Here is a 26,714-nt window from a genome sequence, read left to right on the forward strand (position 1 = left end):
CTTACCCAGGCTTAGGAAGTGGGTGTTTAAGCCATGGGTTAGGGGGCTTGTGAGCACGCCCGGTCCTTTCCCTGAGGCTATGAAACGGTTGCTCCACGGAATCCTCTCGGCCGACTGACCTTTCGCCGCCCTGCCCCAGCGGCCGGCTGGTTTCTACCGGCGGAGGCGGGGTCTGGTTTCCGCAGCCCAGTAGCCCGCTAGCCCGGCCCCCTCCCGCTAGTCGTAAAGTGCAGTAAAGGCACCAGCATTTTGCGGCACCGTAGGTGAGGCCGGCGGCGTGGGTCTTTGCTCTGCACGGAGCGGGCGCCTTGGCAGTTAGTTGCTTCGGCGGAAAGGTGGTAGTTCGGAATTTGGAAAGGCCAGGGAACTAGCTACGATTCTCTCAGCGGGTAATTGGCTGCTCCTAGGTTTGTGTAACAAGCGGCAAAACTGGTAGGGTTGTTTAAAACCTCTTATCCCAGTCCTTAAGCGTGACATAAGGTTCCCAAACCCCTCCTTGTGACTTGCCGCTTCTTTTGTGCTACTTTGGTTGTCATCTTCGTGTTCATCACTAGATTTTAGATGTCCTCGGCGTAACTGACGGTTTTTCTGTCCACTTCGTCTTGCAGTCTCTCTTCTCCTGAAGTTTGAAATGCTTTATCTCATCGGCTTGGGCCTGGGAGATGCCAAAGACATCACAGTCAAGGGCCTGGAAGTTGTTAGACGCTGCAGTCGAGTGTATCTGGAAGTCTACACCTCAGTCCTGACTGTAGGGAAGGAAGCCTTGGTAAGTGCTGAGGGTTCCCCAGCCTCCTGGGAAGAAAGCTGTCTAACATCTGATTTTCATACACTAAGCTGAACAGAATTTTCAGGTCTGCTTGTTTAAACCCTTTGAAACGTATCCCTTGTTCATTAATGATCTGAGGAGCAGAAGAATGGAAATTATACACCAACCAAGTGACTTGGAAAATGAAAGGGTGCTTTGTCCTATTTTACAAGTCTAATTTTGTGGCTTTCTCCAGTAAATAGGAAAGCTATTTTATACTCTTGGGGGGTAGTTATCAAAACCCCTTATTTCATAAGGTAGTCAAGAAATCCTTTCTGAGTTGAGTGCTAATGAGGTGCTGACACAGCCTTAATGAGTTGGTTATATATTCAAAACCCAAGCTGAAAGCTTCCCCCTTTGAAGTATGTCCATAGGGAATGGTGATTGCCTTTTTGTATCATATCCAGAGAGATCTTATCTTAGACTATCTCCCAATAAGGCTTATACTGATACATTTGTATATATTAAGTGAGCCTGGACTTAATATATACAAATGTATAAGTATACACTTATATGAGTATACACTAAGTAACCAGAGTATTTGTTAGTATATTATACATTTAGTTGACCCTCTAAAGGGCCCAGTAAATTTGAGGGAAGGGTCAACTTCAGGTTCATTGTCAAACTCTAAGTAGAATGTAAATCAAAAGATTAATACATATGTTATGGGAGGAGGGAGCAGATTTTTAGAATTGTCATATCTTCCAAACAAAAAATAGACTTAAAATTTTTAGGCCTCAGATTACTTTAAAATCTTAAGGAATTAAGAATTGCTACTTGACTTGGCCATGCATTTAAATAAAAGTTGTGTGTAAAGACCAACTTTGATATGTACATATACGTGGAGAGAGAGAGAGAGATAATGAGTCTCACTCTGTTGCCCAGGCTGGGGTGCAATGGTACGATCATGGCTCACTGCAGCCTCAACCTCCTGGGCTCAAGTATCCTCCCACCTCAACCTCCCGAGTAGCTGGGACTACAGGTGGATGCCATCATGCCCAGCTAACTTTTTTGTATTTTTTGTAGAGACAGGGTTTTGCCACATTGCCCAGGCTGGTCACAGGTTCCTGGACTCTAGCGATCTGCCCGCCCGGCCTCCTAAAGTGCTGGGATTGTATAGGCATGAGCGACCACACCCAGCCTAAGGCCAGTTTTGATTTAAAAAACTTTTTTTTTCTCATTTTTTTCACTCTTAGGATAGAACCAAAATATCTAAGCTCGAAATGATGGAAATGTGCCTCTCTAATTAGTGATTAAGGAAAAGTAAAAAGAACTTAACACCTTCAAGAAAAGAGAGACAAATAACAAAACAGCAGTTTGATAGAATGAGATATCAGGGGATGGCATAGAGGAAAGTTTGGATATAGTTTTGTCTTTACTTTGTTACATGTTAATGTGACCTTGGACAAGCCCTTTAACTTTAGTGTATTTTTTAAATGGGGTAAAAAACACCTACTTTTGGTGTTCAGCATAGTTGTTAGCATAGGTTCTTAGCTATGGTACGTGGCACAAAAGTGTTCAGAAATACAAATTGTCAATGGTCACATTTCCAAACTTCTCTGAGCCTCAGTTTCTTCGTTTGTCAAGTGGCAATTACCAGTTGGAGGGTTATGTAGTGTTTTATTGAGATGATGTATATGAAAGTGCTTTGTAAATTTTCAGTGGTAGCTAAATGTTAATTTTGGCTGCTGTTATTTTGTAAAGCTTTTTTTTCCAAAGTCAAAACTTCTGGAGTTATTACTTACAGAGTCAAGACCTGAAGCTGGACCCAGCCTTATCTACAGTAAATTATGTGTACTTTGTTAAGGTGCTGGAATATCTGTTTCTCCACAATAAGAAGTACTGACATTTATAGAACAGTTACAGAACAGTTACTGTGCACTGTTTTAAATGCTTTACATGTAGATTAGGATTATTATTCTAATTACTGTTCATTTTGCAGGGATAGAGAAGTTAACAAACTTGCCCAAGTTCATACAGATAGTGAATGATAGAGCCAGGAGATGAACCAAAGCAGTCCTGAGTTGAAGCCTGCCACTCTTTTTATTATTGTTATTATTTCTTTTTTTTTATTATTTTTTTTATTTTGAATTGGAGTCTCGCTCTGTTGCCCAGGCTGGAATGCAGTGGTGTGATCTCGGCCCCTTGTAACCTCTGCCTCTCAGGTTCAAGCAATTCTTGCCTTCTGAGTAGCTGGGATTACAGGCGTGTGCCATTGCGCCCATCTAATTTTTGTATTTTTAGTAGAGATTAGATTTCACCATGTTGGCCAGGCTGGTCTCGAACTCCTGACCTCAGGTGATCTACCTGCCTCGGCCTCCAAAGTGCTGTGATTACAGGTGAGAGCCACTGCACCCGGCGGAGGTTTACCACTCTTGACCTCTACACTGTACTGTGCCTCTGTATTCTTAAGGATAGATAATAGCTACACAAAGTGTAACTTCACAGAACACCTACAGAGAAGGTAGGATTCAAGCAAAATGGTCAATGCTGGATCCTGCCCTGCTTAATAATTTGTTCATGTACTCATTTGTTTGACAGATATTATTGAGTACCAGACACCGTTGCACTACAGCAATCCTTATAACTTTTAGTAACTCACTCAAAGTTCTCAGTATGTAAGAAACCATATTATTTATCTATGCATCCAGTTTTACTCCATTTGAATTACTTATTACTTCTCAGGAAATCAGTTTTAAGATTCATGATCCTTCATTCTGTACTGGCTGACGAGATGAAAAAAAAGAAAAGGATTCATGGTCTTGCATAATAGCCTGTAACCACTATCAGATGACCACTAGCTTACTAGCTCACTCTCTACTGGATTTGTTCTCTAGAGTTGAGCTGCAGGGAATTAAATCACAAACCAATTTGTTTGCAAACTTCCTACATATTTAGAATTCAGTTATTGCTCCTGCAACTCTGCCTTTTTAGCAGAAACTAAGGAATATAGTTTTAAATTAGTATCTTTTGCATTTATGTAGGAATGTTCACTGGTTCTGTAAACAGCTAATTTTCTATTATTTCTCATTGGTGCTGCCTTTTTTTTTCTAGCTGAGTTGCCATATGTTTAACCATTGAAAATTTAATAAAAGCCAAACCACCATGTTTGTTTAAACTTATTGTTTAATATATTTATTCTGTATTACATCATGTTTCTGAAGTAGGGCTCATGTGTACCTATCCCGTATTCATCCTACAGTGTTCTGCTTGGCCTTTTGAACCAAATTTAGAAATAAATTTAAAATGCAAAAAGCCTCAGATGTTAAGAGGTTCTCCTCCTTTGGGATATTAAGACAGCCCCAGATACAGAGTTTAATTGCAACATGATATAAAATACTGGCTCACTAATGAGTTGTATTGAATGATCTGTGTTTGGGTGGTTGCCAAGATATGCACCAGTCCCAAACAAAGAGTGTGTGTGTGTGTGTGTGTGTGTGCGTGTGTGTGTGTATGTGTGTTAGAATGGTCACCTGCTGTCTCTTATATCTGTAGGAAGAGTTTTACAGAAGAAAATTGATTCTTGCTGATAGAGAAGAAGTGGAACAAGAAGCAGATAATATTTTAAAGGATGCTGATATCAGTGATGTTGCATTCCTTGTGGTTGGTGATCCATTTGGGTAAGTCAAGGCAGACATTTTGAGTTTTTAACTCATTTACTTTTTTTTTAATCAGTAAGAATTATTCTATTGCATTTAAAACTTTTACCTGCCAGGTCCTGATAAGGAACTCTGTTTACTTAAGCTCTATGTAAAATGTCATAGTTTAAACTTTCATAATCTTTGAGATTAATGAAGAAAAGCTACTTAGTAAATATATCATCATATGTATCACTACATTATCAAGTGTCAACTACAAAGTTTGTATCATTGCTTCTGCTGTTTTAGAAGGTCATGCAGGGCAACAAATGCCTTAACTGGTATATCATTATTAAATAGTTCATTACATTATCAAAAGTCATGCCTGCCATTTGCTGCTGATAATTTCAAGCATCTTTGACTTCTTTTGTCCTAGGCTTTTTTTTTCCTTTTGTAATCATCTACTATTTGGCAATACTGCCATCACTTTGCTTGCCTTGAATTTATCGTTTATCAAGTCTCTGATTTCAATTTCTTATGTCTGTTGGGAACCCTGTTCTTTGTCATTACCATGAAGATGGGCATCTACTGCCTAGTCAAGCATCATCAATCTCTAATGTCAAGCCAAACAGAAGAGTTCTTTGTCTACAGCTGGTTACCTAAGATTTATATCACAGATTTAAGGAACATAAGGACCATGTAAGACCTTGGAGGGGATAGGAATTTAATTTAAATACAGTGGTAAACTTTTGCAGGATTCAAAGCAGGAAAAGTCAAAATCTGATTAGCATTAAAAGATCACTCTAAATGCTTAGCTAAATGGATTTTAGGGAGGCAAGAATGTTTTTGATGGAAAAGAGAAAAAGATGGGAACATATTTAGAAGAAGAATGCCAAGATGAATGTGGTGGATAAGGAAAAGGAAAGGAGTAAATCTGACTCCCAGGATTCTAGCTTTATAAATGAGTGGTTGATAATGTCACTTGAAAACTGGTAGAGAACAGGATTTGGAGAAACAAGAATTGGTTCTGGAAATATGTTAACTTTGAAATGTCAAGTAGGCAGTTAGCTGCTGCTAGAGCTTGGGTTGGGAGGTCATCCTAGATAAATGGCTTTTGAAGTCATCAGTATGTTTATAGTGTTTAAAGCTGGAGGAATGGATAGAATCAGCTTAGGAGAGAAGAGTGGGAAAAGAAGAGGACCTAGGATAGCCCTAGGAAACCTTGGAATTTCATCGTGTACCTAGAGCCAGAGGAGGAGGGAGAAAAAGCAAGAGAGTATGTTGTCACAGAAGCCAGGAAAAGAGACTATTCAAAAAGGAAAGACTGAATAGCTTCAATATAACACTGAAAATTTGACTGTAAGATGAGGACAGAAATAAGTGTATGAATTTAAAGACATGATGTTTGGAGTTGATTAGTGGTGGTTTTATGGAGGAGTTGGAACCTGGGCTGGGTTTGGATAGAGTTCAACAGATGGAGATTATGGGGTGGGCCAGGAGAAAGGTAGAGGAAGAATGCTCACATAAGTGAAAAAACTGAGGCACAGAGAAAGTACCTTTATGTAATTGCTCCCATACTCAAAAACCTTCAGTGACTTCTCATGACCTTAAATCTTGAAGTCTTTTTTTTTTCTCTAGCTACTCTTTAACTGCTATGCTAGAACCAAATGGTACAACTTTCCATTTCATAAGTGTTTTATAATATTCTTCCCCCATTTCTTTACTCAAGCTTTTTCCTTAAAACAGTTCTTCTCAGTTCCTAATTATACCTAATTGTACTATAAAATTAGTATACAGCTCAGATGCTACCTCTTTCATTCCTGTTTTATTCCAGAGTGCCTTTTTTTTTTTCCATTTTAAACTCCTTTAATTTGCCCTTTCTTAGTGATTCATCGTATATAACCTTGTATTTAAATTCAGATTTAAGGAATATTTACTGTACTGCAGTTATTTTTTATTTACTGGCAGATTATAGTTAGGATATGATAGTTGGAAATGGCATGGTGGGGAATGTGTAATTGGAATTGGAATTTGAGTGGATTAAATGGAGGAGAAATCAGGTAAGGAATATCGAATGCAGCAAGGCACTGAAATTCGTAGATATGAGCAAAAAATATCCCTTATTTAATTTTAAGACCCCTTCTTATTTAAATAAAATATATAAAAATAAGATTGTTTAAGATGCTGAATCTTAAATTCTTTTTTTCAGTATTTTTAAAATGGTAAAATAACACATGACAAAATGTGTCATTTTAACCATTTTAGTGTACAGTTCAGTGGCATACTAAGTACATTCACATTGTTGTGCAACTATCAGCACTGTCCATCTCCAACAATATGAAGTTCTTGAAGACAATTTAAAGTCGTAGTTAAGTAAGTTCATGTAGTCTCATCTTTGTTCTTTTACCCAGGTTATTGAAAGGAATATGGAAATAGATCACACGAAGAAAGTAAATGAGTCTAAAAAAATAGACTAAATCAATAGAACTTAATCACTGTGAGAGTTGACAGTCTCAAACATTCTATCCCTAATTCTCTGCATAAGAAGTCTTTATTAAACACACTGTTTCTAATGATGGTTCTGTTTTATTATTCCATTCTGTATTTCAATATGCTCTGTAACTGTATTATTATAATGAATACGAAATTTTTATCCCTATGTTGTATGCCTTTTCCTTAGTGGCATACATATACAGATAATATGTCCTGATGTAGGCTGTTTGACTGCTTCCATTCCATGTAATGAATGTGAACAGTGCTTGGCACCTAATAACTATAAAATCAATGGCAGCATTATTATTATTAGTCTATTTTTCTTCAGTATAAATAAAGCTATCATGTATAAATTTATGTATGTGATATCTGCCTCCCTCCCACTTCCTTATCCCCATATTTTAGATTGTTTCCTTATGGTAGATCCTCCAAAATAGGTTTTTAGAAATCAAATATCAAAAGGTGTGGACATGGACATTTTCTAGAATAAAGCATATTGTCAATTATTTTTCAAAAGGATAGTGCCAAGTGTTAGTGCTTCCATAGTTCATGAAAACCTCATTTTCACTATATCATTGTAAACATTACTGAATTTCTGGCCCAGCAGCCACACTTATGTCAAAAAGGGAGGCACTATAAAATTTAAAACAAACATACTAGCCGGCGCGGTGGCTCACACTGTAATCCCAGCACTTTGGGAGGCTGAGGCGGGTGGATTGCCTGAGCTCAGGAGTTCAAAACCAGCCTGGGCAACGTGGCAAAACCCCATCTCTACTAAAAATACAAAAAATTAGCCAGGCGTGGTGGCAAGCGCCTGTAATCCCAGCTACTCAGGAGGCTGAGGCAGGAGAATTGATTGAACCCGGGAGGTGGAGGTTGCATGAGCCAAGATCGTGCCACTGCACTCCAGCCTGAGCAATGGAGCAAGACTCTGTCTCAAAAAAAAAAAAAAAATCAGATTTTGTATATTCAAATTGGTCACCTTTATGTACTTTATTTTATCGATTCCATTAATCAGAACATTTTTGGATCTCCTTTTTTGAAATTGCCTTTAGAACAATTTCAAGTAACAAGCATGTTATTACAGACACATTTATTACTATTTCTGAGCATACATACTATACACATATATGATTTTAGATAGAGCCATATACCTAGAAATAGTAAATTTGTTTGTGTGTATATGTATGTGTCTACTCATTTTAAATAAACTTGTGATAGAGATGTAATTTTGAACCAGTTTTTCTTTTTCATTTACTTAAATAACTCACCAAGTAACTGATTTAGTTTTCTTTACTCTTAATGTTAAGTAGTGAGAGTCTGTTGAAGGTGATATTAAAAACAATTCTTTATAATTGATATTCATGTTATTTTTTAAAAGCTTATTTGAAATCAAATTAATGATTATTTTTCATAGTAGTTTTATTTTATGTATGTGATTAAAAACAGGCTTCCCTAGTGGGCATTTGTTAATATGTATCTGACTGCTTCATGGGGTGAAAGCCCTTTATCTTCCTACTTGGTATGCATTGACCAGTCCACAGGTTCTGCTTGTTTGCATGTGGTTTCTCAGACATGCTAATGTTGCTTTACCCAGTAGGGCCTGGAATTTTTATTAGGAGGGAAAAAGGCCTTTAAAATGCAGTTCTAAATTGATAAGGGGTTACATTTCACGTGTCCATATTTATATTTATCTATAGTCTTTCTTTACTCCAATCTACCTACTTACAATCTTGAGATCTTATCTTAAAAAAGGAAAGGCAACAGGTCAAATATGCATACACGTATATATGCATACACACATCCTAATTATACACAATAACCAAATGAAAACAGTTATAAATAAAACGACTGCTGGACCGATATAAAATGCAATATTATATGAGATAGGACTCTCATATAAAGACTGAGTGACAAGCTGTGAAAATTTATGTACGGGCCTACCTTGTTTTATTGTGTTTTGCTTTATTTCATTTCACATACATTGCATTTTTTAAAAATTGAAGGTTTGTGGCAACTTTGCACTGAGCAATCCTATTGGTGCCATTTTTTTCTGACAGCATGTTCTCACTTCCTGTCTCTGTGTTACATTTTGGTAATTATTGTGATATTTCAAGCTTTTTCATTATTACATCTGTTAATGGTGATTTGTGATCAGTGATCTTTGATGTTACTGTTGTACTTTGGGTTGCCACAAACCAAGCGCATATAAAATGGCGAACTTAACTGATAAATGTTGTGTGTGTTCTGACTGCTCCCACCAACCAGCCATTCCCCTAACTCTCTCTCCCTCTTCTCGGGCCTCCCTTTTATGAGAGACCCAACAATATTGAAGTTAGGTCAATTAGTAACCCTACAATGACCTCAGAGTGTTCAAGTGAAAGAGTCACATGTCTCTCACTTTGAATCAAAAGCTAGAAATGAGGAAGGCATATAGAAATCCAAGAGGCTGGGTGCAGTGGCTCACACCTGTAATCCCAGCACTTTGGGAGGCCAAGGTGGGCAGATCACCTCAAGTCAGGAGTTCAAGACCAGCCTGGCCAACATGACTAAACCCCATCTCTACCAAGAAATACAAAAATTAGCTGGGCATGGTGGCAGGTGCCTGTAATCCCAGCTACCCGGGAGGCTGAGGCAGGGACAATTGCTTGAACCCAGGAGGTGCAGGTTGCAGTGAGCCGAGATCACGCTACTGCACTCCAGCGTGGGTGACATAGCGAGATTCCGTGTCAAAAAAAAAAAAAAAAAGAAAAGGAAAGCCAAGATAGGCTGAAGACTAGGCCTTTTTCATCAAACAGCCAAGTTATGTATGCAAAGGAAAAGTTCTTTTTTTTAGAAGGAGTCTCATTCTGTCGCCCAGGCTGTAGTGCAGTGGCACGATCTCAGCTCACTGCAAGCTCCGCCTCCCGGGTTCACACCATTCTCCTGCCTCAGCCTCCCGAGTAGCTGGGACTACAGGCGCCTGCCACCACACCCAGCTAACTTTTTGTATTTTTAGTAGAGACGGGGTTTCACCGTGTTGGCCAGGATGGTCTCGATCTCCTGACCTCGTGATCTGCCTGCCTCAGCCTCCCAAAGTGCTGGGATTACAGGCGTGAGCCACCGCACCTGGCCAGAAAAGTTCTTAAAGGAAATTAAAAGTGCTACTCTTAGAAATGCTCTAATGATAAGGAAGTAAAACAGACTTATTGCTGATAGGGAGAAAGTTTTAGTGTTCTGTATAGAAGACCAAACCTGCCACAATATTCCCTTAAGCTAAAGTCTAATCCAGGGCAAGGCCCGAACTCTCTTCAAGTCTATGAAGGCTGACAGGGGTGAGGAAGCTGCAGAAAAATAGTTCCAAGCTAGCCGAGGTTGGTTCATGAGGTTTAGGGAAAAAAGTTGTCTCTATAACATAAATGTATGAGCTGTGGAAACAAGTTATCCAGAAGGTCTAGCTAAGATAACTGATGAATCACTACACAGTAGATTTTCAATGTGGATGAAACAGCCTTCTTTTGGAAGAGGATGCCTTGTAGGACTTTAATTGCTAGAGAGGAGAAGTGAATGCTGGACTTAAAAGGTCTGGCTAACTCTTGGTAGGGCTAATGCAGCTGGTGACTCTAGATTGAAGCCAGTGCTCATATATATACCCTTATGAAAATCCTAGGGCCTGTAAGAACTATGCTAAATCTATTCTCCCTGTGTGCTGTAAGTGGAACAAGAAAACCTGAATGACAGCACGTCTGTTTACAGCATGGTTCACTGAATATTTTAAACCCACGCTTGAGACCTACTGCTCAAAAAAATAGATTTCTTTCAAAACATTATTGCTCATTGACAATGCACTTGGTCACCCAAGAGCTCAGGCAGTGTACAAGAAGATTACTGTTGTTTTTATGCCTGCTAACCCAACATCTATTCTACAGCTCATGGATCAAGGAGTAATTTTGACTTTCAAGTCTTTCTGTCTAAGAAATACATTTTGTGAGGCTGTAGCTGCCCTACATAGTGATTTCTCTGATGAGTCTGGGCAAAGTAAACTGAAAACCTTCTGGAAAGGATTCACCATTCTAGATGTCATTTAAAATATTCATGATTCATGAGAAGAGTTAAAAATACCCACATTAATAGGAGTTTGGGAGTGGTCGAATGAATGAATGACTTTGAGGGCTTCAAGACTTCATTGCAGGAAGTAACTGTAGATATGGTAGAAATACCAAGAGAACTAGAATTAGAAGTGGAGCCTGAAGATATGATGGAATTACTTCAATCTTAGGATAAAACTTGAACAGATGAAGAGTTGCTTCTTATGGACAGGCAAAGAAGTGGTTTCATGAGATGAAATCTATTCTTGATGAAGATGCTGTGAACATTGTTGAGATGACAAAGGATTTAGAATATCACATAAACTTAGTTGATAGATTACTAGCAGGGTTTGAGAAGATTGGCTCCAATTTTGAAAGAGGTTCCACTGTGGGTGAAATGGTATCACACAACGTTGCATGCTACAGAGAAATCTTTCATGAAAGGAAAAGTCAATCAATGCAGCAAATTTCAGTGTTTTATTTTAAGAAATTGCCACAGCCACCCCTATCCTCAGCAACCACCACCCTGATCAGTTAGCAGCCATCAACATGGAGGCAAGACCATCCGCTAGCAAAAAGATTACAACTCACTGAAGGCTCAGATGATTGTTGGCATTTTGTAGCAATAAAGTATTTTTAAACTAAGATATGCACATTTTCTAGACATAATGCTATTACACACTTAACAGACTACAGTATAGTATAAACATAACTTTTATATGCACTAAGAAACAAAAAAAAAATTTGGCTGTCTATATTTTGATATTCACATTATTGTGGTTATCTTGACCCAAACTTGCCATATCTTCATGGTATACCTGTATATTCTGCCTTATATTTTAAATACAGAGACAAAGCCTTCAAAATAGAGCAGTGATTCTAGTTGTGCCCTAATTTAGAATTTTAGAGCAGTAATTTTAAGAATTTAAAAAGGCTCTGAGACCAAAGAGCTTAAGAATCGCTGCTCAAGAGTTAAGTTGCTGAGCTTATATTTCATAGATGTCTTTTTCAGGTATTTACAGGACAAAGGGCAAGTTAAGGTCCCTTTCTTAAGTAGTTGCCAAGGCTGCTTTAGGAGTGTTATAGTAGCAGCTCAACATTTTGAAGGGCATGTTTAGTCTTGCATTTTCTTGCTAAAAAGCTCAGATGAAAGCCTTATGCAGGTGCATGGAAGAATTTGAAGAAAGGCAGTGCTCCTGCCTCTTTAATTGACATGAACTCAGGAAATATTATAGCTTTACTGTCTTAAAAGTGTTGTTTGCTTTAATCCAATCTAATCTTTTCTCACTACAGGGCTACAACACACAGTGATCTTGTTCTAAGAGCAACAAAGCTGGGAATTCCTTATAGAGTTATTCACAATGCCTCCATAATGAATGCTGTAGGCTGCTGTGGTTTACAGGTAATGCAACAAAGGAGGTTTTTCAGTGGAATTAAACAAAAATGTTTTATTTTTCCACAAATTGAAAACACATTTAATTGTATTTTATGAATCATAAAACATACTACTGTTTGATACTAGACTACTTAGTATATACATTGAATTTTTTAACACCAATTTTTTTATGCTAGGTTTTCCCCCTTATTGGAATCGAACATTTAGATTTAGCTAGAAAAATGATTTTAACCTTATATCCAACTTGTACTTACATAAAAAGGAAAATATAAACTAATCACAATGACGTACTCAGCATTGTCGAGGCCCATGATTTTTCATATAGTATTGTTTTGTGTGCTGTCAAGAGCATTGTGATGCTGCATTTCTTCATAGAATCAGTATAAAAGCTAAAAGCCAGTGATATAGGCTTTTAAACCAGGTTTGCAGTTATTGATTTGTAAAGTTTGTTATTTTTGTGTCCAACAGTCTTGGTTCTGAGGGGTTAGAGTGCCCCACAATTGTTTCCAAGATTTACTTCTTAGCTACTGATACTCATTTTCCAAGCTTGGTGTTTGTATTCTGATGTTCACACATGGATAATCCATGACAACTATGACTGCTGCTTGGCTAACAGTGGTTTTAAGACATCATCAATTGTTAAGACACATTCCTGTTTTCAGATATATCATAATAGGAAAACAACATGCATCTTAGAAGCTGTGAAATAAAGTATTCCCCAATGTGTCTTCCTGAAACGCGTAATTTAAAAATAGATATTTTCAAGAAGATACGTTAGCATCAGGCACCAATGCTATGTCTATAGCTTTAGAGGACTATATTTTCTGTATGACTTGGAGAGAATATTTCAATTTAATTGACTAATACTGGCTTTTTATGTCAAAATGTTGCCTGTGTTTGTGAAGAACTAGAGAAAAAGTATAAATGATTGACCTGACCTGACAGTATTCACCACTTGCTCTTAGTTGTTATGTTTAAATTAGCATGGAATTTTGCTATCTTTTTTGTCCAAAATGCATACTTTTTAAAAAACCTTGCCCATTCAAGTCTTTTTTTCCCGTTTTGAAACTCTTCTGAACATTTCTGTGTTGGAGTAAGTTGAATGCTATTCATGGAACTATAAAATGTTAGCGCTACAAAGAATGCTATAGGGATGGCGAAAATGATGCCAAAATATGTTCCCAAGGTCATTCAAGTAGGTAGATGGACCTAAAACTCTTGATCCCTAGTCCAGTATTCTTCCCTTCTGGGGGTGTCCAAGGGAGAGAGTACAGTCATGAGTTCTTAGTTTCTGTTGCTGGTTGGACCAGTAAAGCCCCTTCCTCATCCCTCTTTTCTGCTTATCACTAGAGACAGAAACTAAAAACCATGGCTTCAGGCTGCTAAAAGCCTAAAACAAAACAAAACAAAACAGAACAGAAAAACCACAACAAAATAAGGCAGATTGGACAAGCTTGTGACGATGCTGCCTTTTAAGAATTGATGATGGATGGCTGGGCATGGCTCACGCCTGTAATCCCAGCACTTTGGGAGGCCGAGGCAGGTGGATCACCTGAAGCCAGAAATTCAAGAACAGCCTGGCGAACATGGTGAAACCCCGTCTCTACTAAAAATACAAAAATTAGCTGGGCGTGGTGGCAGGGACCTGTAATCCCAGCTACTAGGGAGGCTGAGGCAGGAGAATCACCCTAATCCACAAGGCGGAGGTTGCAGTGAGCCGACATCGTGCCATTGCACTCCAGCCTGGGTGACAAGAGTGAGAACTCCATCTCAAAAAGAATTGATAACTGCTAGAAGAAAGAAAAAAAGGAGATAAATTATCATTTGATAAATAAAGATATGTAAACCTTAAGCTAATAGGACATACATTTTTACCATATTTCATATAATTTTGTGTCTTGTAAAGAAAGTTAACTAGCCCTTTCTCCATCATATTTTGCTCTAAATTATAGCTGTTTTTAATTAATTTTTTTGCTTTTTTAAGCATAAAAATAGAACACATCCCATATAAATCTGTTTTGTAGACTGGTTAAAACTAAACCTGGGTGACCCTGTCCTTCTGATCCTCCACACTGATAGATAGGTAGAGTGTAATTGTTCTTGTGTCTAAGTTGGGTGAAGGTATTTGAGTAGGAATTTATGGTGAGAATTAGCAGTCTTCATATAAGCACCGACAGTCATATCCACATATTATTTTTCAAAAAACTTTCTCACACTTGTGTGTGGGATTTCTCTAAACAGCCACACACCATTTTCCCCCAGGTTAGTTTTATTATCTAATCTGGATATGAAATGACTATTTGTGTGAAAAACAGGAGGTGCCTTTTTAGGTTCTGTCTTATATAATGTTCACATTTCTATGAAGATATACTTCTTGTACCACTGAAATTATTCATATCAGAAGAGGTAATTATTGATTGATTTTGTACAGTTTTCTAATATAAAAAGCACTAAAAACCATGCATAACACACTTAAATTTTAAAATAAATGTATAGATATCCTGCATAATGCAAGTATTTTGACAAAGTCTTCTTCCTTATAATAGCTGGCCTTTTTGCTATTTGGATTAGCGCTTATGGAAGAAACAATAACCTAAATCTGTGGTTCTCAGACTTAGTATTTATTAGAATCACCTAGAGGGCTTGTAAGGCAGGTTGCTGGGCTTCATATTCAGACTTTCTGATATAGTAGATCTGGGATGGGGTCTGAGAATTTGTATTTCTAACAAATTCTCAGGTGATGCTGAAGCTATTGCTACAGGTACCATACTTTGAGAATTACCAACCTAGACAAATTAAAAACTTAGAAAGTGAAAGAACTGTGTTATCTTTTGTTTGGCATGGCAGGATTGGAAGAGTAGGTTTTTAATTCCCAGTAGACACTTGTTAACTGTAGGATGTTGAGAGGTTATCTTGCCATGCTCTCTTGCTCAATTTTTTAAAAGGGAGATGAGAACCACTCTGAAAAGGCATTCTGTCATCTCCGCAAAAGAGCTTTCCATGAGTTCAAAAACAGCCATCAAGTTATCGAACAGAGTAGATTAAAGAGTAGCAGTATGAAATTTCTAACCTAGAAATAGACTTTTCAGCTATCAATTTATCAACCCCATTTGAACTATTCTGTTGTTTTTGTTGTTTTCTAAAGAAACAACATGCAGCGTTCAGAATCAACCACTGAGTATTGTTCATTACCTTTGTAGTTTATTAGCCAACAGAAAATTTCTGTTTATCACTATGATGGTAAAAATCGTTGTGTAACTATCTAACACTCCTTCATACACGCAGACATTCACACACACAGCCAGTTGATATGCACTATCCTACAGGCTTGCCATAAAATAAAATTCTTTACCACAAACTCCATATTCCTGATGAAAATTTTCCTTGTAAAATAAAAAGTATATTAGAGGCTTCCAAGTTAGACATCTTTAAAGAGAACAGTGATCCATTCATTCAACAAATACTGTTAACCTACTTATTTTTCTAAGTGCCTTTGGATACAGTGATAAACTTGACCAATAGGGTCCTTGCTGTCAAAGAGATTCTGTTTTAGTGGGCAGAAGAGACAACATCAATAAAATGATAAATATTAGATAATGGTAAGCATAAGAAATTCAAGTAGACTGGTATTTAGAGAGTGACTAAGTCAGTACTGAGGTCGGGGAGGTATCTCTAAGAAGGTGACATTTGAGATTCTAGATGAATCAAGAAGGAACTAGCATATTCCATACAGAGGAAACAGTCAGTGCAAAGGCCCTGAAGTGAGAATGAGCTTGGCTTGTTAAAGGAACCAAGGAAAGGCTTGTTGGACCATAGCAGGCAAGGGGAAGAGTGACCTGAGGTTGGATAGGTGGATAGAGCTGGATCACTAGGCTCTCATCCAACATTAGGAATTTAGATGTTATCCTAAGTGACATAGATTGACATTGAAGGGTTTTAAGCAGTATAAATACTTGATCTGATAAATTTTTTAAAACATAAGCTTTGGCCAATATGTGGAGATTGAATTACTGCCAGGCAAGATTGGAATTGAGGAAATCAATTAGGAGGCTAATTACAGTCATTTAGAGGAAAGGTGATGGTGGCTTGTACTGTATGGAGTAGGGCATAAGAGAAGATTTAGAAAGTGAACTCGTAAGAGCATTTTCTATTAAGAGAATTGAGATTTGGGGAGATGTAGAGAGCCATTTCTACCTTACTGATAGTCCTAGGAAAGGAATTGGGGTCTTTATGCTAATGGGTCCTTTTCCACCATCTCCACTACCACAGTTTTCATGGTTTGTACCCCCAAAGACTTGTTTATAGGCCTGGATTCTTCTATTACTATTGCTTGATTGGCTTCCTACTTTGGTTGGTTCTGTTAAACTTGTTATTGCTAGAGCAGTTGCCTCCTGTCACTAAGAGCCCTGTGCCAGTCTTTCTGTGCTTTCAGGACCATATATTAATCATAGAATTGATTATGTGGAAGAGTATGATTAGGTTTATCTTACTCCTAGACTCTTGAGGGTATGGATGTTGCCTTGAAGTCTCTGCTAATGTCTTGGGAAGAGTTAAAGTCATGGGGTAGATATTAAATACATGTATGTTAAATGAAAGAAGCCAGACATAGAAGTTCATGTATTATTTGATTCTGTTTACATGAAGTGTCCCCAAAAGGCAAATCTGTAGAGACAGAAAGTAATTAATGGTTGTTTGGGGCTGGGCATTACAGGGATTAACTGTGAATGGACATAAGGGGTCTTAGTCGGGTGATGAAAAATGTTCTAAAACTAAGTACGGCAATGGTTGCACAGCGTGGTAATTTACTGAGGCTTAGAATATATATGTTGAATAAAAATTGACTACATATTGGGTAGAATTGGTAGAGGAAAAATATGATGGAAAAGATTCAGAATTGAACTTCAAATTAAAAGGCCTTGTTTTACTTCTTGCCTAGGCAATAACTAAGGCGTCATCTTCTCTGGATCTCAGATTCCTTTACTGTAAGGGTATGTGGTGAGGATTGGGAGGGAGATTGGATGAGAGTATTGGTTTTCAAACCACACCATGATGTATGAAGACGCTTTAGGGATTCTGCAGACAATGAAGTAATGACATAACACCAAATAACAAAGATTTAGATCCTCAAGGAGCCCAATCATTATCTTTAACTCTATTGATGTTTTACTTAAGAATAGTTCATTTAGAAAAAAAGAACTAAATGTACACTAAGTGCCAGTAAAATATATGAAAATTACTAAACTGGATAAGGTCTAATACAGATTTGGAAGCCAAAAAGCCAGCCTCTTTTCCAACATTTAGCAAAGATTATCTTGACTGAGATACATTAGGTACTCAAATTTTAATTCAATAAATTTTAGGATTTTTCACATTAAAATAATAGTTATAAACACATATACTTTAAAATCATGTTTTTAAATTCCTAACAGATACTTCTAACACTTGTATTTGTTTAACATTTTGCAGATTTTTCTAATGAAAGAAAAGCCTATTTGTATGTCTAAAGCCAGGAATGTTGGTTGTGTTTAGATGTCCTGGTAATGAAAATTTGCTTAATAAATTGAGGATCAATCTTAATAAATCAGAGATTTTTCTCAATACACAGAAGATAGGAGAATAAAGCCCTTTTCTTTGTTTTTTTTTTTTTGGGGGGGGTGGGGGGGGACGGAGTCTCGCTCTGTTGCCCAGGCTGGAGTGCAGTGGCACAATCTCAGCTCACTTTAAGCTCCGCCTCCCAGGTTCACGCCATTCTCCTGCCTCAGCCTCCCGAGTAGCTGGGACTACAGGCGCCCACCACCACACCTGGCTAATTTTTTTTATATTTTTAGTAGAGACGGGGTTTCACTGTGTTAGCCAGGATGGTCTCGATCTCCTGACCTCGTGATCCGCCTGCCTCGGCCTCCCAAAGTGCTGGGATTACAGGCATGAGCTACTGCGCCCAGCCAAAGTCCTTTTCTTGAATTCTTGAGTTTAACATTTCTGCAGAAGCAGTTAGCTTAGACATACAGAATCAGAACTGCTTCCATTTAGCATTGTTCCTGCTTTAGAAGAACCATTTTCCTTGATAATAAATGATTTCTATGCTCACAGAAAATTAGGAAGATATATTGAGTATAAAAAGAAAATAAAAAAGCATCCATAGTACCACCACCTAGAGGTATCCACAGTTACCAATTTTGGCACATTTCAGTCTTTTTATTCAACACTTAATATGTGTATATTTACTTGATCTTATAGGCCAAATAAATATTAGAAGAAATTACAAATTCTGAAATACTTCTTTGTATAGAATTTTATTATCTTCTTAATCATTTGTGTGATAGAATATATTAGTTCTCTTATAGAAATTTGGTGACTGAAATGGTTTTAAAACATTTTAAAAGGCAGATAAATGAGACAGTTCCATGAAACCAGGTAGCAATGATTTTAGATAAAAACTGCATTATCAGTTGTGGCTGACTTCAGAGAAAAGGTTGTATAATTTCCTATCATTGTGAAATGTTTCCACTTTCTCTTGCTATTGCATGAGTGACCTTGAGTATTGCCATATGTTCATCTGTTTATATAATGCATTTCTAGTTTGGAAAAATGTATATTACTTTCGGAAAGTAACAACTCATTTCCTCTTTTTTTAATACCACAACATTCATTGTGATAGTCAGCATTGTCGACCTTGTAGTGATTCTTATTGTTACTTTTCAGAAGCATTAATTGGTTTCATTGTTGTCCAGGGACTAATGTGGTAATGAAAAACCCTAGCTTAATACAAAGAACACCTAGTTTTAGTGTTCTTTGTATTAAGCTAGACTTTATCATCTAGAGTTCTATATCCTTCTATGGTCTTAGAAGAAAATAATCTAAGCTCTTTCTATTCTTTAGTCACTTAGGAACAGTTTTTGACTACCTGCTAAGTCATGAGCATATTTAATTTTTTTTCTTCCTTTCTGTTTCCACTTATTACTGGTTCTAATCATTATTTTTTTTAATAGCCACCTTACCATCATTTTTTTCCTACTTCATAGTTTTCTTTTTAAATTGTAAATATAATTGTGCTATTCTTCTATTAAAACAATTTTGGTAAATTAATCCCCATCCTATATAGAATGTTCAGTTACTTGTATGTTGTATTAGTCCATTCTCATGCTTCTAATAAAGACATATCTAAGACTGGGAAATTGACTTTGAGGTCAATTGTGACTCAATTTTGAGGTCAAATTGACTTTGAGGTCAATAAACTGTGGAGTTTAATTGAGTCACAGTTCAGCATGGCTGGGGAGGCCTCAGAACACTTACAATTATGGCTGTAGGGGAAGCAAACACATCCTTCCTCACATGACAGCAGCAAGGAGATGTGCAGAGTAAAGAGGGGGGAAAGCCCCTTATGAAACCATCAGATCTCGTGAGAACTCACTATCATGAGAACAGCATGGAGGTAACTGCCCCCCCTCACCTCCCCCACTACTGGGTCCCTCCCACAACATGTGGGGATTATGGGAACTACAATTCAAGATGAGATTTGGGTGGGGACACATCCAAGCTATGTTATATATGTTTATGACTTTATCATATTATAAACTCTTTGATTTACTCATTTTCCTATCTGCCATTGCATTCTATCACAGTGCCATGCATATAATCAATATGTAACAAGTACTTGCTGAGTTGAATTTCTTATTTATTTTTTTCCCCCAGCCCCCTGACTTCCACCCTGGAATTCGATCTTGTCTTTGAAATTATATGCTGTAAATTGTCATTTTAAAATTTAATTTACAAGTGGCTCTCATTTATGTGTGAGAATAAATCTTGTAGCTCTTCTATGTAGTCATTCAACTTTATGTACCTAGTGTGTGGCCATGTGCATACTCTTTCTTAGTGTCATCAAAAATCAATGTTACATCAATGGTATGCAAATTGTATGTGGGGATAAAAACAACAACAAACAAAACCCAACCCCAAGAACAGTATTCTGTATAGAAGAGAAAACTAGTCACTCTTGATTTTGTGGTTTTGTGGTCCATTTTTTGACATTTTTGCTGGCTTGGCTTTCCTTCACTTCACAGATTAACTGATTTAATTTAGGATATAAATATATGATACTTGCAGGGCTTAATAGAGTTCTTAGCAAGTTTAATTTTTCTTAACAGATTTTTTTAGCTTTAATACCACAGAAAATATTTTTATTTATTACACAAAATAACAAAAGCATTGAAGTCTAAATGGAGTTTTACAAAGCATCTATGCTTCTAAAAGGAAAGAAATATTGATGGCTATGAGATGAGTTAGGAGACTGTTAAGGTTATTCAGGCAAGTGATATTGAGGGCTCAAACCATGGTTGTAGGGAAAGAAATGAGTAGTCAGCTATATAAATTATACAGCAGAATTTACAGGAATTGGCACTAAATAAGATGTCAGGAATTAGGTATATGTTTAGAGAGAAGTCAGGCACAGTTAGCTATTTCTGGGTAATGGCTTAATGCCATTTAAAATATTGCCCAAGACTTCCCGCCTCTGTTTCTTTGTTCATAGTATCTCATTCTGTCCCCATGTTCGGCTTCTCCAGTCTTAAATCTTAACTGTCTTTCAAGGTCTAGCTTACACCTTGTATTTTCAGAAGATGCCTTCAGATGCCCTCTTCGTGGGGGAAATGCTGAATTCTTATAATGCTTAGAGTCTATAGCATATTTAATAATAATTATTACTACCTTCTATTGTCTTTCTTGTGCATCTTCTAACTAGGTTGTGCCTTATGCCTAATGAGTGGATGTTTTGAGTTTTTTTGGTTTTTGTCCTAGATAAAACATAATCCAATATAAGTTAGGTAAACTGCTTTCTCTATAGGTTACTCCAGGTTAAAATTTAAAAAGGCCTATGTTTACCTACTGTTTCTTACAAAACAGCTGTTTTTGTAGTCTTTAAATTTAGATTTGCAGCAATAATGTTTTGGAGGAAAAGTGATCACAGCACAAAGGCTTATATGAATATTATAGAATGGTTCAATACTTAGGCTTCTGCAATCTCAGTTCTCATCACTGTGTGATTTTGCTCTAGTATAGTTCACTGGTAAGCCCTTGGATTGTGAAACACAAATAACTGGCTCTTTTGTTCTTTGAGGTATTGACATATGGTGAAATTGTTTGCATAATGTTCCAGGATTCACTGAAGAAGTTTGCACCACAGCTATAGGAGTGGTTACAGTTTATAAAACAGGGTCCTGGAGAGCAGTGCTTGTGTGAGGTTTTCTTTAATCTCTCAAATTAGACAATTCAAAGACACTGCTACACAAAGTGCTTTAGTGTTTATATGTGACTTGCATCTCAATTCTTTAAGTGGTCTGTCACTTTCTTTTTGAATGAAGAACTTATTTCCTTCCATGACTGTATTCCCATGACTCTTAAAGTATTTAAGACCCATTTAAAGTATGTATTATTGCATATATAATTTTTTAACAGTTTTACCTTGAAGTTTTTTTTTATGGAATAATACTAATATTTCATAGTTTGATCAGAGATGTGAAAAATCCTTTTTAGAATGTAAACAGTTGAACTTGTCAGAATGAAATCATAAATGTAGTTTCAAATATTTAGTAATATTTTTGAGCTTACTCCAATAAGGAAAGCAGTTGGATTAAAGCACGACACAGCATTTTAGAACATCTTCATTATTAAAACATTATCATTATTATATCATCAAATTCCTAACACTGAGACTTTTCCATGGGCAAGGCACTACTAGGCACTCTGCATACTTTGTGTCATTTAACCCTTAAAAACCACATTTTTATGTTTACAGTTATTATACCCATTTTGTAGAAGGGTTCCTCCCAAGGATTGGGAACATTACTTGACTTGTCCATGATTAATCATAGTAAGAACCAATGCCATGACTGCAGAGCCTTTCCCTGCTGTATGAGACATGAGCAACACTGCACAATCCATGAGAGCCAGAGCTGTGTTTTGCCTCTCATTTTAAACCCGTGACTAGCATAATACCTGGTACATAGTAGATGATCTGTAATAAGTATTTGTTGGCTAAGTTTGCCTCTCATCACCCAATAATAATAACAAAACCCCTCAGCAGGGCCAGGACCGATCCTGGTACCTTGGCACAGAGTGAACATATTCCTGGCATTCCACATTGGAACTAGAAATACATTGTCACAGGGAAACCTTGTCACATGTGGCAGGAAGTTTCATGACTGAATACTTGGAGTTACATGGGTCTTTGTACACTGACCTGTGAATTTGATTGCTACTGAATAGCATAACTTCTATGAGATAATATGTTTTTAGGCAGCTTTCAAATGGACTTTGGGAGTAAACCTTGTTGGTAGGTAAGATGTAGGCTGTGGCCTATGAGGAACATGATGAACCTTCCCTTTAGAACTCAAAGTCACCATTATGAGTATTGATTATAGTTGTATAGGACCTCATTATGTAAAAACTGAGAAACGTTGAGTTGCTGCTCTAGGGAATTAGGGATGAAGCACCTGAATGCCCCACCTTCTCTGTTTCCTTCCTGCTTGTCTTCCCCTCATATCTTGCTGAGCCTCTGAAACTGATTTGAAAAGCCTTAGGCTACTGGAAGCAGAGGATGACTAATCCTTGCTCCAGACCAGTTTCTGCATTTTTAATTGAAGAACCCAAGGCTGAGAAAAGTGACTTCCTGAAGTCACACGGCTATTTCAGGCACATGGTTAATTTGTGGCAGAGGACTAGATGTGACTTTCAGAGTCTAGTGCTTACCAGTTCTATTATAAATTATTTCAAGTACTATTTAAATTGAATAATTAAATCTTTATACAACTTTAGTATTCTGTTTTATATTAAGTCTTTGAAAATAAATGTCCTTTGCTCAGTGCTGAGATAAGAACTAATATTAACCTATTGTTTCACAGTTTGAATAACTTTTTACATGTAATATGATCCTCACAACCCTAAGAGTAGAAAGAACAGAATTTTATCACTATTCCTATTTTAGAGATAAAATCTTAAAGTAATATCACACAGCCAACAAGTTGCAGAGCCAGAATTCAAAAGTAGATTTTCTCACATAAGATTCGAAATTGGACTCACTTAAGCAAGCTAGTTCAGCCAGTCTGGATCAGAGAAGCAAGTTTCTTGGTTGTAGTGATGGTCAACCCGGGTGGACCACTTCTAGGTTAAAGAGAAGGTTTGGAAAAAGGCCCTCATCCCTGAACTCTATAGTGAGGGAACAAATAGAATCTTGCCAAATTAAGGGACTATAGGTTTGGAACAATGGTGGGAGTGAGTATATGCTTTGTTTTCTTGAGATAGTGTGATGGAAGGGAGCATTCCCTCAGGCTAGATTTAAGTGTTTATTTTTATATTAGTTAGCTATGTGACTAGCTAAGTCAGTTGCTCTTTCTAAGCCTTGATGGTCTCATCTGTAAAATGAGAACAATATTAATTAACCTCATGAACCCTGCTCTGATTGCTCAGAACTCTTTTTTTTTTTTCTCCTGGGTTCTTTGCATTTCAGTATTTTTAGCAACTATATAGCTAAATTATGAAATTGTTACACATGTTCCTATACAGAATGCAGAAATACTAGAAACTTACTACTGAAACTTACTTACTACTGGCATCAGAAAGACACCAGCTACCATGAACCAAAGAGAAGTTCCTGTTACCTTTTTTGGTGACAGATTTGATCCCCAACCCATTTCAAGTTGGGTTTTCACTTTTTATTTTGGTTGTAAAATGATTAAATTCTCTTCTTATCTATGAAATAGTAGTTAATTAATTGTTCCATCATTAATTAATGTTTTTTTTTCTAGTTATATAAGTTTGGAGAGACAGTTTCTATTGTTTTTTGGACAGACACTTGGAGACCAGAAAGCTTCTTTGACAAAGTGAAGAAGAACAGACAAAATGGCATGCACACATTATGTTTACTAGGTAAGGGTTTTGGAATTTCCTTGAAGTAACAATATGGAACTATCATATTGTTCTCATTTTGATTTTGTGTTAAGGTCTGTGGATAATTAGCTAGAGGTAAGAAAAGACACAGTCTAGCCATTCTATGCAGACCACAATCTTTCCCATACTCTTAGACGTGCATCTTCTGCTTCAAGTACCACGTGGCTGTTTCTGCATACACACCATAGTTATGCTGCTCCCTCTTAGGCCCTAGTAGATCCTCTCCAGTATTCCTTATCTTACTCATTTGTCCATCAAGGATTTACTGCAATCCAATAGACATGCACTGAGCAAGTCTCACCAAGGACCATCCTGCATCTTCCTAGGGAGGTTCTTTGAATACTGCAGTATTGATGCTATCAGATTCACAATGATAGATCTAAAAGAGACTCTGGAGATCATCTTATTGAGGCCTGTTTTACAGATGAAGTTGAGGCCCAGAATATTGAATTATTTCCCCAATGTCACCTAGTCAATTGGTGGCAGAACTGGTAGAATCAGATAGCCTTTTAATAATAGCTCATTTCACTGTACCTTCTTCCCCGAATCCTATTTCCTGTGTAGTATGGAAAGAGCTGGGATCACTATCTTTGTTTACCAAGATAATAGTACTGAGTTTCAGAAAGCCATGGTGTTTTCTTTCTAGTAGAGGCACTGAAATTTTACCGATTCACATTTGCTAATCAGCCCCTATTCTAGTAGCATATGTTGTAGAAAGAAATACTGGTATCAAAGACTTAATCTGTGACTAAACAGAACACAGCTAACTGACATTTTTGATGACTTTGAAATGATACTTCTACTTGGAATCAGAAGACCAAATCCCAGTGCTACTACTTACTAGCTAGAGAATACTGTAAACATTCCTCAGCCTTCATATTTATCAAATAGGAATAATTCCTCCTACTTCATGGAGTTGTATAGAGCAGTTCTTCTCAAACTATTTGTGGTAAAGAACCATGGTTGGGTTGTTTAAAACATATGTTTGATTTTTAAATTTTCAATCTTTTATGTCAGTGTCAAGTTACTATAAATTTTGTACATATTCTTACTCCTGTAGTTACTTCATCATTTACTGGTAACACAAAGCTCACATACTGGCATTGGTGCTGAGATCATACTTTGAATTGTACTGTGTTAGTGAAACTGTGCGTGAAGTCACTCACCAAATGTCTATCACATAGCACAATATCAGGGCAGAGAATAAACCCATGATTTTGGCCTCTGTATATTAAATACAGATATTCAGAACATTAAACAAGATTTCTGTTTGCCACATTTTTTTTTTTTAAGACAGAGTCTCACTCTGTTGCCCAGGCTGGAGTGCAGTGGCGCAATCTCGGCTTACTGCAACCTCCGCCTCCTGGGTTCAAGTGATTCTCCTGCCTTGGCTCCCTGGGTAGTTAGGACTACAGGTGCATGCCACCACACCCGGCTAATTTTTTGTATTTTTTTAGTAGAGATGGGGTTTCACCATGTTAGCCAGGGTGTTCTCCATCTCCTGACCTCATGATCCGCCCGCCTCGGCCTCCTAAAGTGCTGGGATTACAGGCATGAGCCACTGCACTCGGCCTTTTATTTTTATTTTTTTGAGACGGAGCCTTGCTCTTGTTGCCCAGGCTGGATTGCAGTAGTGCGATCTTGGCTCACTGCAACCTCCACCTCCCGGGTTCAAGCGATTCTCCTGCCTCAGCCTTCCGAGTAACTGGGATTACAGGTGCCTGCCACCACACCCGGCTAATTTTTGTATTTTTAGTAAAGATGGGGTTTCACCATATTGGCCAGGCTGGTCTCGAACTCCTGACCTTAAGATCTGCCCACCTCTGCTCCCTAAAGTGCTGGGACTACAGGTGTGAGCCACTGCGCCTGGCCTATTTGCCAAAAATTTTTAAGCTATTTGCATAATATAGCCAATCTCTATTATTTAACAATATTTAATTTTAAGCAACAAAATAAATTTTTTGTTTATTTGTTTGTTTTTTTAAGAGACAAGGTCTCGCTCTGTCTCCCAGGCTGGAGTGCAGTGTCACAATCTTAGCATACTGCAGTCTCAACCTCCCATGCCCAAGTGATCCTCCCACCGCAGCCTTCTAGGTAGCTGGGACCACAGGCATATGCCACCACACCTAGCTAATTTTTGTTTTGTAAAGATGGGATTTTGCCATGTTGCCCAGGCTGGTCTCGAATTTCTGGGCTCAAGCAATCCACCCACCTTGGCCCCCCAAAGTGCTGGGCTTAGAGGAGTGAACCATGGTGCCTGGCTGTATGTCTTAATAGAAAAGATTATAATACATTTTTACTAATGATTGGCATTTCTTAGGATAGAAATTAATATCCAGAGCAGGGATTAGCGAACAAGTACCCATGGATCACATCTGGCCTGCTGTTTTGTAAATAAGGCTTTATTGGAACATGGCCATGCACCTTCATTTATA

General features: G+C 37.5%; 1 protein-coding gene and 1 long non-coding RNA gene across 4 annotated transcripts in view; one reads left to right on the forward strand and one right to left on the reverse strand.

Annotated features, from left to right (window-relative positions):
• Positions 1 to 146, reverse strand: part of LOC116469703 (uncharacterized) — a 58,995-nt gene extending 58,849 nt beyond the window's left edge. Inside the window, exon 1 of the long non-coding RNA XR_004248321.2 lies at positions 6 to 146. This is a non-coding gene — a long non-coding RNA (uncharacterized LOC116469703). The remainder of the gene's footprint in view (positions 1 to 5) is intronic.
• DPH5 (diphthamide biosynthesis 5) overlaps positions 1 to 26,714 on the forward strand; it is a 77,110-nt gene that overhangs the window by 41,441 nt on the left and 8,955 nt on the right. For 2 of the 3 annotated variants that reach the window (XM_032155235.2, XM_032155232.2), the window contains exons 2-5: positions 609 to 766; positions 4,301 to 4,425; positions 12,237 to 12,345; positions 24,138 to 24,258. In XM_032155235.2, coding sequence (XP_032011126.1) covers positions 609 to 766; positions 4,301 to 4,425; positions 12,237 to 12,345; positions 24,138 to 24,258 — 513 coding nt within the window. Of the gene's footprint in view, positions 1 to 267; positions 390 to 608; positions 767 to 4,300; positions 4,426 to 12,236; positions 12,346 to 24,137; positions 24,259 to 26,714 lie in introns of those variants that run through there. The other variant, XM_032155233.2, reaches the window with a different exon arrangement.

The sequence above is a fragment of the Hylobates moloch genome, unplaced genomic scaffold (genome assembly GCF_009828535.3).
Source record: "Hylobates moloch isolate HMO894 unplaced genomic scaffold, HMol_V3 SCAFFOLD_5, whole genome shotgun sequence".
Classification (NCBI taxonomy): domain Eukaryota; kingdom Metazoa; phylum Chordata; class Mammalia; order Primates; family Hylobatidae; genus Hylobates; species Hylobates moloch.